Raw genomic sequence first — 15,341 nt, 5'->3', positions numbered from 1 at the left:
GACAAGGTAACCAGTGGTAAAAACAACGACCGTATTACCGCCATTGATATTTTACCAACGAGATTTTTGTTTTCTACTTTTCTACTTTTACCCCGCCGTCAGTGTGACACTAGAAACCCACTGTAAAGGTGCTGCGAGGGCAGCTCCACATTTGGCTGATATCTTCGTATCATATTTCCATTCTCTTCTCTCTTTTTCTCTCCTCTTTTTGGAGAGAACGTTATCTCTCTCTCCATTCCACTCCACTTCCTCTCCAATTCCCATGGGATGCAAGCGGCGGAGGATGGAATCGCGCGAATCTTTGCAGAGCACGGTGGTGGAGGAGCAATCCAGAGGCTCGGTGGTGGTGGTGGCGGCGGAGGAGGAGCGGAGCAATGGCGGCGAGGAGGCGGAGGAGTCGGGGTGGACGACTTACTTGGATCAGCAGCCATTGTCATTGTCTCCTCGAGTCCAAGAACCACAAGCTCGAAGGCCGCAAAAGAGATCGCTCGCTCGCCAGGATTCCACGCTCTCGGTGCTTTCGGACGCCTCCTCGGGGCCACTCACGGATCATCGATCGCAAGAACAAGTAAGAGCAAGTTGCTTTTTTTTTTCCTCGTTTTTCTGGCATTTATTTGCTTCATCACAGGCTGGAGAGAACATACTCAAGTCATTATTTAACGAAGACAACGAATCAGAGATTGACAATGTAAGTTATTCCTTTGTGGTTTCAAGATGGAAGAACCATTGTTTTATCTATTTTCGTCCTCACTTCCATTTCTTTCATTTTTTTTGTGTCTCAAAAAATTTTAAGGAGCTTTCGAGGCCATTGAAAGGCAACTCCGTGTTCTTCGGCGATTGATACCAGACGGAAACAAGGTAGGCGAGATCAAAAAAAATCTCATAGCCAAAAAATCTCTCTCTTGTTTAGTTTCACAACGAAGAAATGTTGGACAAAGCGATCGAATACGTACACTTTTTGCAGAGGAAAATCCAGGTAAACAAATCAATTGCAAACCTCCGCTAGAGATTTGTCCACTCGTCTCGCAGATATTCGAGTCCAAGTGGCGATGCAATTTACAAGAGCAAGGCTTGTGTTTGATCCCAGTCTCAATGCTAAAGCTCGTTTGATTCGTGCCAAAGCCCCCAATCAGAGTTTTGGATTCGCTGCCACGAACGACAGTAGCGTGCACGATTAGAAAATATGATTTGATATTTACATACGTTAGAAAATTTGAGGGAGGAGGCTGGTTCTGCCATCCGCGAATGATCGAAAGTTTGCGGACTTGACCACTGCTCGGCACAGGGGGCAAGTTCTCTCTCTTTCAAACCTGTAACATCAAACAAAAGAGCCTCAGTTCTGTCACATAACGATTCAAACGAGCAAGAAAAAAACAAAAGCCTAGCCCTTACCATTCCGAAACGCAGTCCTCGCAAAATATATGCTTGCACCGGAGAGATATCGGGGAATGCATCTTCTCCTGGCAAATCGCACACATGTCCCCGGCTGCAAGGACCTGCCGATGAAAGAAAACAAAAAAGATACCACGCGTGAAGGCCTTTTCCAGAGTTTCGTTCGTAGAAGATACAAACGACAAACCTCATCCGAACTGGCAGCGCTCCCGTATTGTACTTCGCAACGAGTGACAAGACCCACTGCCCCGATAAACTCTCGTACCTGGAACCACGCACGAGCCTTCAGCCAAAGAAAGAGACAATCCCAAATCTCAAGTCATTTTACCTTCGAGAACACTGAAGTTAACTTGAAAGTGAGGTATAGACCCGTTGTCAGCGAGGAGAACACGTTGCCGTACTCTTTGTTGAGAAAGAACCGGTACCAAACTGGTCCGGGTATCAAAGCTCGGACCAGGAGCAAAAGATACTCCACCGCTGTTAGGAGTTGGCCCTGGAAGAATTGACAGACCTTGAGATTAGAAAAGGTCGAAAATAAAAAAAAGCTGCATGGAAGTGGGATAGCTATCCAACCTGTTTGCGAAAATGACGCCCCCTGGTGCTCTTACATGTCAAAAGAAGCACGCACTTGACAGCCATTCCCGCCTGCCGCACCATTACATCTGCGAGCGGAGGGATGACAGTGAGAAAAGAAAGAAATCTAAGCCAGCTCGAAACATACCATTCACCACGATTGTGAAAATGGCCTCCCAAAACTTTGGAATCTTCCGCGGCGGAAGCAGCAGCAATGGCTTCCAAATGGCCTCGCTGGTATACCACGAATACACTAGAACTATATGACATACCAACACGATGCCCACAGCCGCTGTCATAAGTTTCTTCCGTTCACCCTGTGCAACAAAGAAGAAAAACGAAAATGAAAAGCCATTAGGCTCCGATTGCGAGGCAAGATATCAATCTCTTGTACCTTCAGTGCTGTTTGCCTGCGAAGAACAACATTCGCTCTGATCATCACGGCAGTGAGACCAACCGTGACCGCTATACCTTCCAGATGTTGACGAATGAAAACGAAGAGCAAAAGGACCGTAAAAGGCAATACGTTTTCCAACCATCTCGCAAGTGGCTGGAAGTCATATCTTTGCGTAGTGGTAGTCGTCGCAGCGGGCGCCTCCCTGGAACTAGGATCACCACCGGCAACCTCTCCACCAACGTTGAATCGTGGAGAACCACCCAGCTCCTCATCACCACCACCTATCACTAACGAAGTACTCGAGCCATTCTCTCCACTCAATCCTCTAGAAGAGGAAGAAGAAGAGGAAGAGCTCGGCGCTATTCTAATCTCCTCGTCCTCGCCGATAATTCTAATCGCTACCTCGCCGCTGCCACCACCACCCCCACCGCCGACTAATCTATCGCTGCTACCACTACTGCGGACTAAGCTCCCGGAATCCAGCTGCGAGGAGGAGTGAGACCTGCCAGGGATCAATCCGGAGACCTCGAGCACGGTCGACAGCGATCGCGGGAAGAGATTGAGGTTGAAGAGGAATTGCGCGCCATAGCTGCTGGCGCCGCTGGCGCCGGCCACGGCGCTGCTGCTCCGGTGAGCGTCCATACCTAGATCCATGCGAGACCGCGATCGATCGAGCCCTACCTCCACATTCTAGCGCGCATCGCCTGCGTTCTAGGGCTTGGTGATTTTAGGTCACTAGATTTTAGGGCAATCCATATCCTTCCATTGAGGCACCACCTTTAGGACTTTAAAGGCGAATCTTGATAGAAGTACGTATTCCAATGCATTCCATTGTAGCCCTTTAAACGTCAAATCCTTTTTTCCAGTCCCAGGGTACCTTTGTTTCAAAAGGTTTTCTCCACAGCTTTCTTGTCCAGATCTCAGTGGCAATAGCATCTCTCGAATTATAGTGTTTTGTGTGGAAACGCCTTTTCTCCTCTTGTTTTCTAGAGAAGAAAAAATATATGAATTTATTTTCTTTCTTGCACTGCAAAGCTAAAAGGCTGGTCTATAATACAAAAAAACACCAAAAGCAGGGAATCTCCGTGGATCGATCGATTTCAAGGCCCAAAGATTCGCTGCTTTTGCGCCGAGAAAAGAAAGGGGCGCGGGGCATTCATCTCGGCCGATTTGGAAGCTTTTCAAAGGCTTTGAAAATTGCGGCCACGGACGTACACAAGGACACGCGGTCTGGTGGCCGCTTGTGACTTGTGGACCACACCTGGCCACCACCTTTCTCTCGCCACCTTTCTCCGTGTAGTCTTTCCATTCGAATTCTCTCCAAGGCGTTTATTGTGCTCGATCTAGATTCGTCTCGACCTTGACTCTAGAAAAATCAAACTCTTTTCTAACCATAGCCAAATACATCTATCAAAAAGGTGTCGTGGAGAAAATATCAATCTCCCTATCGCAATGCCAGCGCACTTTGAGAGGAAAAAAAAAAGAAAGGGCCTTTGAGCTATCACACAGGTCTCATTCGCGCACCAAAAGGCTGCATGGAGAGAGGAAGAAGAGACAACAAATGGGGCGGATATGCCGGAATCTTCTTCCTTGCAACTTAATACTCAAAAGTTCTCTGTTGGAACTTTTGGGCGGGAGCCGAATCGACGGTGCACTGTCTGCATTTGTTTGTTTAGACGGCTCTGGTGCGCCAGGAGGGAATCAGCCCTGTTAGATACTATACCAATATATTTTACGTATATCTTATGTAGAAATACTCAAAAACACTTAGAAAAACGTAGAATTGTCCTGAGCCCTCATGATGAAATCCACAGACCAGAGCGCAATAATAGAGAAACCAAGTAATAATGTGAAAACTTTATAGAAATAGCAAGTGATCGCATATATGATAAAACTTTGCTTTCCAAGCAGGCACGGTGACAGTATTCGGAGTTTTGAGGGCGAGATAGATCTCGCCAGCCATACTTTACTAATTCCCAGAAATTATTTCTAGAAATAAAATAATTCCAGGAGGTCTATTTCCCTGGATGATCTTTGGCTACACTCAACGTGTGCAATGCAACAGAGCGAGAACAGGGCGCAATCCAATACAGCCTTGAACAGCACAGAAACAAGATCTAACAACACATTTTCATGGCAGGCTTTTCTATCTCTTTGGTCAGTGTGAAACCTTTTTTATTAAAATTTTCTTTCTGCGCGTCTCTCGAAAAATTCCTTTTTTCTCTCTTTGTGGAAAAAGCCGGGAGAGGGACGTGGTTGCAGCCTTTGGCCCAGTGTTGAGGTTGAGGTTGAATGGTGCCATGATGAACCCACCTTCCTGCAAAACACTACAAGCGAGAGGGACAAGCCTGACCTAAAAGTTTATTTTTTGTCGCCAGAGAATATGCCCTGCCACGTCAGTGGCCGCGTGGCGGCCACTCTGGCGCACACCCCGGCCGACGTGTCAAAGCATTGGGTAAAGGTAAAAGGGCTTTCAGAGGAAAGTGAAAGGGAAAGAAGCCCCACCACCTTTTACAAAAGCCTTGGCTTCTTTTCGAATAAAAACAATCATTTATATGCTTTAATAACGCATTGGGTGTATTTCACGAGGGCGGAGCTTGTTTTTCGTTAAATTCACAAAGCGGATTTAGCGTAATAATTTGATTTGATAATTGGCAGGACTTTTTACAATGATGGAGCTACCTTTAGGGCATTATTTGCTCGGCCAAACGAAAAAAGGAAGGGAAGTGCGAAAAAAACAGCCCAACACACCGACAGCCAGAAAGAATGAGGAGAACCAAAAAGCCTTCTCGCGAGGAGAAGTTATAGCTGGAGGGCGACGCTTGGCAGCCGTCCAGGTGGCGCCTCCTGGACCGTCCAACTGGGGGGGGAAAAAGAAAGCGAAAGGTCCAGTCAAAGAGGGCTGTGGTCCGCGGTGGCCCTCCGTTGGATCATTCCGAAGCCCCGCGGCCCTTGTCGTCCATCGATTCGGACATTCCGGGGCGGAACTCCCAGCGCTCGACTGTTGACCGGTACGAAAGGGGGAAAGAAGGGGTACGGCCGGCCCCATGGCTCCCTTGAATTTTCGTGATCTCTCAAAGAGTGTTTTGTTCTCTTGCCAAGCGCGCGAGTGAGTGAGAGCGAGGGGAAAAAGGGGAATTTCGGGATTGTCAATGCGCGCGGCTGGGGCGTAGAATCCTTGGCAGCGGCCGCTAGCTGGAGTAGATGATGCTGCAATTCGCGCTGAAAGAAGAGGCCGGAGCTTGCGATGATGATGCCGCGTTTGTCCTGTTGCTCTAGCGATGGATCTCTAGAAATTGGCCAGACGCCACAGCGCTAGATCGTGAGCGCGCGAGCACACAAGGGATCGATAGCGTCAGGCGGGCTTTGGGCGCGCATTGGAGTCAGGGATTCCACTTGGCGCCCGGGACGAAGATGTCGATGGTTTCCTATGGCGCGCCAAGCGTCGCGCGCGAAGAAAAGTAGCGTCGAGCCGGAAGACCGCTGGATTGCTGCGCTAGAAAAGGCGTGGATCGCAGAGAATTGGAAAGGCGAGCGATCGCAGCGCATGAACCGTCGATTTGAATAGTTAGCTGTTCTTGCAAGAACAAGAGAGAGAGTGAGAGAGAGAGAGAGAGAGAGAGAGAGGAGTCGAGGGAGGGAGGAATTCGATCTCGGGGAGGAGATATGAGAGGAGCTGGGATCGCGACGGTGCAGCAGACGCTCACATCCGACGCAGCGGCGGTGCTCAAGCGCGCGATCGGTGATGCCCAGCGCCGCGGGCACTCCCAGGTCACTCCACTCCACGTCGCGGCCAGCCTCATCGCGTCCCCGGCCGGGATGCTCCAGCACGCTTGCATCCAATCGCACCGCCAGGCGCCGCATCCACTGCATTGCCGCGCGCTGGAGCTGTGCTTCAATGTCGCGCTGGAGCGATTGCCCGCGGCCAACGCCCAGAATTCCTCCTCGGCGGACAGCGGCAATCTCTCCTCCAGCGGCGGACAATCGATCGCGACGCTGTCCAACGCGCTGGTGGCGGCGCTCAAGCGCGCGCAAGCGCACCAGCGCCGCGGATGCCCCGAGCAGCAGCAAGTGCCGCTGCTAGCCGTGAAAGTGGAGATGGAGCAGCTCGTCATCTCGATTCTAGACGATCCGAGCGTGAGCCGGGTGATGCGCGAGGCCGGATTCTCGAGCACCCGCGCGAAGAACAGCCTCGAGGCGGCGCTCCATCGCCACCAGCCCGTACCACCCCTGGCCGAAATTGGCGAGACCTTCCGTACTGGCCTTGGGCCGTGCTCGATCGAGAAGCCCAGCTCCAGCTCCAGGGAGGCCGACGCCGCCATCGCCACGCTCTCCAGGCGGCGCAAGCGCAATCCAGTGCTCCTGGGCGACGATGGAGCCGCGAATTCGGTGCTCAAGGAGCTCGTCTCGCGGATCGAGGGCGATCGCGAGCTGCGCGACGCGAGGATCCTGTTCGTGGAGCGCGGATTTGGGTTCTCCAAGGACGCGACGCAGCGCTCGCTGGTGGAGATCTCGGCGGCGGTGGAGGAGTGTGGGCGAGTGGTGGCGGTGCTGGGGAGCTTGGCGTGGTGCGTGGAGGTGTCGGCTATGGCGAATGCGGTGATGGGCGATCTCGCGAAGATCCTGGACAGGGCCGAGAGTAAGCTCTGGTTGATCGCTACCGCGAGTAGCCAGTGCTACATGAGGTTTCTAGCGCAGTACCCAGCGATGGAGAGTGGGCTGGGATTCCAGCCATTGCCCATCTCCACGAACTCCATTCCATCTATACGTCCAAGGTAAAGTTTAGCGTTTCTTTGATAGAGACTAGCTTTTTCTTTCATGGTCTTCATCTTGTTTGGATTTCCATAGCTTCTTCTATGTTTTGCCACCATAGCTACTTGATCTTCTTTGTTTTGCCATAGCTTCTTTCTTTGATTTGCCATAGCATTTTCTTCTTCTTTTCTCTTTTGTTGTTCCATAGCTTCTTCCTCTTCTTCTTTTTCCATGGTTTTATTGGATATAGCTTCTTCTTCTTTGATTTTCCATAGCTTCTTCTTCATGGTTTCATTGGATGTAGCTTCTTCTTCTTTGTTTTCCATAGCTGCTTCATCTTCTTTGTTTTTCCATGGTTTTATTGGATGTTCTTCTTTGTTTTTCCATAGCGTCTTCTTCTTTGTTTTGCCATGGTTTTATTGGATATAGCTTTTTTCTTCTTCTTCGTTTTGCCATGGTTTTATTGGATATAGCTTTTTTCTTCGTCTTCGTTTTGCCATGGTTTGCTTGGATATATCTTTTCCGCTTTGATTTGGCATGTGTTTCTGCTTTTTCACCAATTTTTTCATATTGTTTTTGAGTGCTACATTTGTCAACTTTCTGTTCCTCCGTGTTTGCGTGCTTTTGTTTTTATTTTTTTTATGTTTTCCATTGGGCATTTTTCCTGTTCCGTGTGTCAACCTTCGAGTTCGTTCTTTTTCTTTTTATCTTATTTGGCTTTTTCTCGTGAATGTTGTCTGGCATGAGCTTTGCTGGTTGATCACTACTCTGACAATTGGAGACAAACTTTTCGCAGGTTTTCACTCGTCGAGAAACACGAACAGTCCTTTCCCCGCTTCCCAAAGATGCTGTTCAAGCTACCAGACGAGCACCATAACTTCGAGGATGTACGCTGCTGCGTCGAGTGCACTGCCAAGCTCGAGCACGAGAGCCTTGTGCTGCTCCAGGAGCGTCAATCCAAGACGGAGTCTGTGCAGTCGAGCTCCGGAGTCGAAGGCCTCCCGTTTTGGATGACGAGAAACAATCACACAATCACCTCCAAGCCGATCACACCACAGGTACGTAAACTAGCCATGAAAAGTTCTTGGCTAACTTGCTGTTTCTCTTGGAAACGCAGGAACCCACGCAACTCACGCGAGAGCTCCGAAAGAAGTGGAGCCGATACTGCCAACTTATGCATTCCAAGAGCTGTCTGCCATCGTTGCCAAACTTGATCGACAGCAACTCTTCCTCGAGCCAGACTTCGAGTCCAAACGGGAAGATCCAGCAAGCTTCCAGGGGCCTCGACTTGAGTACCAAGCCAGGCCTCGCCAGTGCCAAAGCGACGTCCTCCAACTGGCTATCGCTCTCGACAGTTACCGAATTGAGGGACTCAAGCGGTCCGGCTTTGTCTCTCGGACTCGGCAGCTCGGTTGACAAGCCAGCCAAGAACATCACCAAAGCTTCCAAAGTCACGACTGAACTAGCGCTTGGCACACCGAGCGTTCTTCTCGAGTCTCACCACGAGAGGCTCCAGGACACAAGCGGGTGCAAGCAGAGCTCGGTAGACGCGTCCAAGATCAGGAGTGTGGAAATCGACGCAGCGGTGTCTTTCAAGAGCCTACACAAGAAACTCTGCGAGAGAGTCCCGTGGCAAAGTGACGCTGCTGGTAAGATCGCTTCCACGGTTTCCCAGTGTAGAGCCGGGGACCGGAAGCGAGGATCCAACGTGAAAGGCGATGCATGGCTGCTGCTCACGGGGCCGGACGTGATGGGAAAGAGAAAGATGGCGAAGGCTCTTGCGGAGCTCTACAACGATGGCAGGCTGGTTTTGATAAGCTTGAATCCGCGGAGGAGGAGGAGCCGCAAGAGTGCGTGGGAGTCCGAGGCCGAGCAGCAGGATGGCTTGAGCAGCCGGGGTCGGACTGTCACGGACAGGATAGCCGACGCGGTGAAGCTCAATCCATTCTCGGTGTTCTTGCTCGAGGAGTTTGACAAGGCGGACGCTGGTGTCAAGGCGGCGGTGCTCGGCTGCATCGAGCGAGGGAAGATCCAGCACTCGAGCGGGAGAGAAGTGAGCTTTGGAAACACGGTGACTTTGGTGGCGACGAGCGCGGGCGAGGAGGCGAGATCGGGCCTAGAAGAGAGGCTCGAAGGTGTTGAGCCGCGGGAGATCCGAGTGGTGGTGGACGAGCAAGAAGTTACTGCTACTGGCAGCGAGATGGAGGTGGAAGAAACGAAGAACAGCATGGTTTCAGTAATCCAGTTCAAGCAAAGTGGCGAGGAGGAGATAGTTTTGGTTGGCGATGGAGAAGCTGCCATCGTTGGCGAGAAGAGAAAGTCGCGAGTGAGATGGGGGGAGAAGCTGGCGTGCTTGCTCGATCCGAGTGGAACTAGGAGGAGCAAGGTGGCTGGACTAGACTTAAACTTGGGACTCGGGTGTTCCTCCTTGGAGTGTGAAGATGGTGGTGGTCACTTTGATGAGGTGGTTTGCTTCCGGGAGTTTGAGGTGGAGTCCACGGGAGAGATTGTGATGGAGAGATTGGAGAGGATGGCTGGGAGCTATGGAGTTTGTGTGAAGGTGGACGTGAGGGTGGTGGAGATGATGATGGGGTTTGTGTGGGAGGAGATGGATGGGAGCCGGAGGTTTGAGAGGTGGATGGAGCAGTGGATCGAGGGGGTGGTGAAGAGGAGGAGTGGAACTGTGAGGATTGTCGCTGGGGAAGTTTTGGTGGAACAAGGGGAAGCCATAGCCGGGAAGAACAGGAGCTTGCTAGGACAAGTTTGTGAGAGCTTGGAAGCTTGACGAAGTCTCACAAAGCTTGTCATTCTTTAGTTACCTTTTAACCTTTATCCCGACAATTGAAATTTTTAAAGGGTTCAAATTTAATATTTTACAAATTGATAAATTCCTTGAATATCCGGCTTTATTCGGGATTGTGTTTAGACAAATTTAAAGCTCAGAAGAAACAAGTTTTCCAACATCAAAATGAACAAATCCCGTGGATTTTTGCAAATCACTTTCTATTTTGGACTTAATTTTAATTTTAATTTCAAAAAACTCATAGATACTTTCTTGTTTTTTCTTTGTTTTTCTCTCTCTCTCTTTTCTCTTGTCATTTTTTATTTTTTATAAGTGCCTCAATTTTGTCTCTTCGTAGTTAATCAATTTCGTTGTCTTTTTACTGCTAGATTCTTATCGGTTTATAGGATCTATCACCTTTCTAGTTTAACTATAGTTTCCTTGAATATTTCATTTAATAGAAACCTTGCGTGTGTGGTCTAAGTTGCGTGTCCTCGGCTATGGCGCTTGCGAGCGGAGGAATGGCGGCTTTTCAAGCACTTGGGCACGAACGATTCGTCAAGCCAATGCGACTCAAGCGAGGTATGATCATATATCACAGCGGGAAGCTTTTCCAATGATTGTGAATAGGAAGAAGAGTGTGGACGAATGCTTCCAAGCTTGACACTTTGCAGCCGGGCTGGGAAGAAGATAAGTTCTCCAAGTACTCGGGCTATATTTCTGATGTGTCCAACGACGAGACCGAGTTTAAAGAGTATGATCCAGTTCAAATCTCGAGAGCTTTCAAGAATCGCCCTCTTCTTTTGATGCGTCGATTGCTGCAAATCTCTTTCAAAGTTGGAGGCTGGCTTGGAATTCGGTACTTTGATTCGTTACTTGGCCGGTCTGATGCTCTCTTCAAGGTATTGCTTTCTTGTCTTCTTTTTTTTCGATTTTTTTTTTTATAATGTTTAAAACTACTTTTTATTTTTTTAGAAACGCGCTGCTGAGTTTCGGGAGGCACTAGTAGAGCTTGGGCCGGTAAGCTTTCGTTTTTTCCTCTATATGCCATTTGTAACGTTACTTAAACTCTCAGGCTTTTGTAAAGATCGCACAAGCAGTGTCTTCACGTCCAGTAAGCTTCTCAAAGCTCAAAAACTCTCACTAAGTCATCGTTGTCAAAACTTACAGCTCTCGCTTTTTACTTTTTATTTTTATTTTTTTCCGTTTTGGTCTGTTTTTGTTTTTGTTTTTCTGTTTTCTCTTTTCATGAGGAGGTCGTCAGGATTTAATTCCACCAGCGTACATCGCCGAGCTTTCTCTCCTTCAAGACCAGATCGCACCATTCTCGACCAAAGCCGCTTTGAGCATCATCGAGTCGGAGCTCGGTGTTCCAGTTGATGTCTTGTTCTCGGAAATCACTCCCGCGCCTGTTGCAGCAGCATCCCTTGGCCAGGCAAGAAGATTTACTTTTTACTACATCTTATTTTCTCGTCCGCGTGGTTTTAAACGTTCTACTCTGGAAAAATCTCGCAGGTTTATCAAGCTCGACTTCGACCAAGTGGTGACACTGTTGCTGTCAAGGTGCAAAGGCCAGGGGTGAAAGCAACCATATCTTTGGACATTTATATACTTAGAATTTTGGCTGGCTATGCTAGAATTGTTGGAAGATTTAACACAGATTTGCAGGTACTTGATAGTATCGTGATTCTTGTCTTGATCCCGTTCTTCGTTTTCTTGCCTTGCAGGCTGTTGTAGACGAATGGGCCAGTAGTCTCTTTAGAGTGAGTTCATTGCATTGTTTCACGCTTTACTTGCTTTCTTTCTTGTGTTTTTTTTCGAAGGAAATGGACTATGAAGCTGAAGCACGAAATGGAGAGAGATTCAGGTGATTCTCCCTTGGATTTTTCTTTTCGAGCTTCCGTGTAACTTTTGTGTGTTGGCAGGCGTTTGTTTGGAGATATCCCCGATCTTACAATCCCGAAGATGTACAAGGAACTCTCCAGCCAGCGAGTGTTGATCATGGAATGGGTTGAGGTATGCTAACGCTTAAAGTTTATAACGTTAGCTATTTTTTTGGTGCCTGTGTAGGGACAGAAGTTATCAGAAGCCAAAGATCTTCGACTCGTAGAGGTAGAAAGCTTTTTGTTTTAGAGCTTTCTTATGACTCAGGTTTTGGCACAGATTGGAACGTATTGTTCATTGTCACAAATTTTAGAAACAGGTTTTTACCACGCTGATCCTCATCCGGGCAACCTTTTGTGTACGACTGATGGTAAACTAGCTTATATTGGTACGTACTTTCATTCACATTTACTCGGAAAAATTCTTTCATCTGTGTATTTTTTTTTGCTAGGCAGACTTTGGGATGATGGGTGAAATCAAGCAAAATTTTAGAGATGCTATAGTTGAGGCCTCTTTGCACCTTGTAAATCGGGAGTTTGATGCACTGGCAGGAGATATCGTTAATCTCGGGTATGTCTAGAAAGTAATTACCTGGCAAAAACCAACTTAAGTGTTCGTGTTTCGTGTTTAGATTTCTTCCTCCCACAGCTCCATCAGCGGAAGTGAGCCGTGCACTTACAGGTGAGTCACGTTTCTTTTTTTTTTTCAGGATATTTCTTTTCAGTTTTTATTTTCTTACAAAAGGAGTGTTTATTCATCAGGAATTTTTGAAAATGCGGTTAGTAGGGGTGTTACCAATCTCAGCTTTGGAGATCTTTCAGGAAAGCTTGGACAAACTATGTAAGCGTCTATTTTTCTTCTTTATGTCACTGGTCTGTGTTGTCCAGGTTCAAGTTTAAATTCAGGATACCATCATACTTTTCTCTCGTGATTCGAAGGCAAGGAAAACTACATTGAGAATGATTTTTATCTTTGCTTTTTCCAGTTTAACGGTGTTGGAAGGAATAGCCATTACCATCGATCCAAACTACAAGGTTTTGGGACGCTCTTACCCTTGGATAGCTAGGAAAGTTTTGACTGATGATTCGCCAACGCTTAGATCAACTCTTTACAATCTGTTATACAAGGTAGGAACAATCGAACGCATTCATTCAATCATAATATGAGCTGGTTTTTCTCCTCGCAGGATGGTACATTTCAAATCGATCGTCTAGAATCTCTAATACTTGAGGTGCGTTAATGAGAGCATTTTGATTCTGTTTTGGTTACTCTTACCAAGTGATGGTTTACATAGTCTTCAAAAGCCACTGCAAACTGGTCACTAGATCAAGCTACTACCGAGGCACTCCAGAATCGATTGTATACTTTTATACTTAGCGACCAGGTATCGTCAAAGCTTCTTGGGCTTTTCTTGAGATCTTCATATTGCAGGGTGAATACGTGAAAGGTGTCCTTCTCGACGAAGTTGTCAAGGTAAAAACTAGTCTAAAAACAAGAAAGCTGTTTCACTCGGTTTTGCAGGGAATAGATGCTCTAAATCGTTCCACAATTGAGAGATTGATCTCAAGCTTGGGGTTATCAATCCAGGGACTAGTCGACGCCCAAGACGAGGAAAATCTCATCAACCTTGTTCGCATATTGGCCTTGATAACTTCAACTTCTGATAGCTCCTCCAAGCTTCTGGTATTTCTTTTTTATAGCTAAAGATCTAAAATGCGACTATATGAAATTTGCAGAAGTATGATCGCACGAGCACAAGCCTCGTCACGAGAACTCCGGAGTTTCTTTCACTGTTGGGCGACTCGAGCGAGTTTCTAAAATGGTTCTCGGTCCTTGTGAAGGTATCAGATTATTCGTGTAGATACTAGAAAACTTATTCGTGTCCGTTTGCAGCTCCCACTTCCCTTGCAACAAAAGCTATTGTTGGTGCCTTTAGAAGTTACAAACAAGCTTGTTTCTCGCGCAATTGCCAGAGTTTTGAGGAGCTCGCTTTAAATGGGATGCCTCTACTGCTGAGCTCGTTGTTTATTGATTTTCCGCGCTGACAAACGAGTACTATCGGCGCACTGATGTCTTTGTGCACAGTCACTAAGGTACGAGATTGAAAACTGTGAGTTCGTTTGCGATTGAAACTTTGAGCTGTGAATTCTCAGTGAGGAGCTAGAAACTTTCACAAGCAAGCTTTCCGTGCTTGGCTGGTATGCTCGAGAATTCCAAGCTTGTGGAGCACTATGCAGGGACGCATTCTTTCTCGTTGGCCTTGCTCAACAAAAGCTGTATGAATGGCAGAGGGCGGAGGTATGCTTTACTGGAGTGGCAAACAGCTGTTGAAACTTCTAGACTCGGCTCCGCTAGCAAACTTGAGCGTGCTTATTACACGGATTATGGACGTGGGCTTGCTGGATAGGCGCTTGATCACAGAGTTACCCAAATATTGCTTCTTAAGAGGAGATGCATGGCATGATTGCTATGATGCATGAGCGTGTTGGTAGTACTCTAAACAAGATTAATTTGGTGGATTGACTTAAGTTTTCAATTTTTCAGTGATGGCAACATTACCAAAGGAACTTTAAATGCAAAAGCTTTAATGGTTAATAGTTTTGTATTATGCAGGTATCCGATGGTGGAATCTTCTATTGCAAATAGAAAACTACTAATATTTATTATAGATGAGTTTGAAGTTGTTTTTCATTTATGTTTTATCTTTCACTATGAAAAATGCTCTCATGGAACTTTAACTATGAAAAATGCTTTTGTGGAACTTCAACAAGGAAAAATGACATTTAGAGACTACATTGAGAAACTTATTCATTTAATTTTAGCTATGTTTTATATTAAAATGGCCTTCAAAGTGAAGGCAATACTTGCATCATTAAAAGTTATTTGATGTGGTTTGTTGACTTGACAATAACAAGCATAAGCCTCACAAGCATTTGAGGAGTACTTTAGTCAAAAAATTGTTATAACAATTATTATGAATATGAAGATGGAAATAAATATCACAAGTTGAAATTTATAATAACTACTTTAGAAATAAAGGGGTTGAAAAAGTAGATGTTCTTTATGAAGAACTAAAAGTAAAATTATCATTATTATGGCTAGTTTGGACATTATAAATTTATTTATCCATAGATGAAGAATAAATAACAAAGCAAGAAAAATGATTAATCTTTTAATAATAGTAAGTTGAATATTAAGTTGTAGAATTTATGATATTAGGATGATGAGGAGGATTGATTTGGTCAAAGGAAGCAATTATAAATTGTTGATGGTCAACTAAATTATGTGTGGGATAAAATAGAGGCTAAAAACACTTGTGCATCAATTTTAATGTTAGAGAATGTGTTCTATAGCAATCAAATACAAATTTTACTAAACAATTAGAGTGATTACAACTTTGTTTTCGTAAAGTTTGTGAAGAGCATGACTTAATGACATGATTCTTCTATATACAATGAAGGTGTGACTACCTTTACCCAATATTTCAAGAAGTGTTAGATAACAAAACCACATTTGTAAAGTTTTTTTTCTCACAAAAATCCATTGTGTGAAGTTCATTTT

At 46.4% G+C, this 15,341-nt stretch overlaps 4 protein-coding genes across 6 annotated transcripts; 3 read left to right on the top strand and 1 right to left on the bottom strand.

The window, feature by feature from the left end:
- The first annotated feature begins 86 nt into the window (after positions 1-86).
- LOC9632831 lies at positions 87-1,121 on the top strand. Its single transcript, XM_024672873.1, has 5 exons — positions 87-568; positions 629-688; positions 793-858; positions 911-976; positions 1,030-1,121. The coding sequence occupies exons 1-5, from the start codon at positions 263-265 to the stop codon at positions 1,108-1,110; spliced, it is 579 nt and encodes a 192-aa protein (XP_024528641.1). The 5' UTR covers positions 87-262; the 3' UTR covers positions 1,111-1,121.
- On the bottom strand, positions 932-3,102 carry LOC9630891 (E3 ubiquitin-protein ligase RNFT1). 2 transcript variants are annotated; one of them, XM_024672872.1, is made up of 8 exons: positions 2,360-3,102; positions 2,114-2,282; positions 1,966-2,054; positions 1,721-1,885; positions 1,580-1,657; positions 1,393-1,496; positions 1,204-1,310; positions 932-1,146 (listed from the first exon to the last, which is right to left on the bottom strand). In XM_024672872.1, the coding sequence occupies exons 1-7, from the start codon at positions 3,014-3,016 to the stop codon at positions 1,205-1,207; spliced, it is 1,368 nt and encodes a 455-aa protein (XP_024528640.1). In that variant the 5' UTR covers positions 3,017-3,102; the 3' UTR covers positions 932-1,146; position 1,204. The 2 variants fall into 2 exon arrangements, with proteins under 2 accessions (XP_024528640.1, XP_002967604.2); XM_002967558.2 differs by having other exon boundaries at positions 932-1,310.
- A 2,306-nt stretch (positions 3,103-5,408) lies between these two features.
- Positions 5,409-10,011, top strand: LOC112345643 (protein SMAX1-LIKE 2-like). The gene is made up of 3 exons (XM_024672836.1): positions 5,409-7,137; positions 7,911-8,172; positions 8,232-10,011. Exons 1-3 carry the CDS (start codon positions 6,029-6,031, stop codon positions 9,897-9,899), a joined length of 3,039 nt encoding a protein of 1,012 aa, XP_024528604.1. The 5' UTR covers positions 5,409-6,028; the 3' UTR covers positions 9,900-10,011.
- A 357-nt stretch (positions 10,012-10,368) lies between these two features.
- LOC9630890 (uncharacterized aarF domain-containing protein kinase At1g71810, chloroplastic) lies at positions 10,369-14,375 on the top strand. Of its 2 annotated transcripts, XM_024672838.1 has the most exons (23): positions 10,369-10,478; positions 10,527-10,650; positions 10,734-10,798; positions 10,872-10,916; positions 10,972-11,010; positions 11,161-11,331; positions 11,412-11,564; positions 11,624-11,763; positions 11,822-11,912; positions 11,967-12,008; positions 12,060-12,168; positions 12,236-12,350; positions 12,412-12,461; positions 12,542-12,620; positions 12,668-12,718; positions 12,766-12,907; positions 12,967-13,011; positions 13,075-13,164; positions 13,212-13,253; positions 13,302-13,463; positions 13,517-13,621; positions 13,674-13,873; positions 13,934-14,375. In XM_024672838.1, exons 2-22 carry the CDS (start codon positions 10,545-10,547, stop codon positions 13,773-13,775), a joined length of 1,944 nt encoding a protein of 647 aa, XP_024528606.1. In that variant the 5' UTR covers positions 10,369-10,478; positions 10,527-10,544; the 3' UTR covers positions 13,776-13,873; positions 13,934-14,375. The 2 variants fall into 2 exon arrangements, with proteins under 2 accessions (XP_024528606.1, XP_024528605.1); XM_024672837.1 differs by having other exon boundaries at positions 10,372-10,478; positions 10,527-10,798.
- Positions 14,376-15,341: the final 966 nt, after the last annotated feature.

The sequence above is a fragment of the Selaginella moellendorffii genome, unplaced genomic scaffold (genome assembly GCF_000143415.4).
Source record: "Selaginella moellendorffii unplaced genomic scaffold, v1.0 SELMOscaffold_9, whole genome shotgun sequence".
Classification (NCBI taxonomy): Eukaryota; Viridiplantae; Streptophyta; class Lycopodiopsida; order Selaginellales; family Selaginellaceae; genus Selaginella; species Selaginella moellendorffii.
Note: the sequence above shows the minus strand (reverse complement) of the source record. Positions and strands in the feature narration are given on the sequence as shown.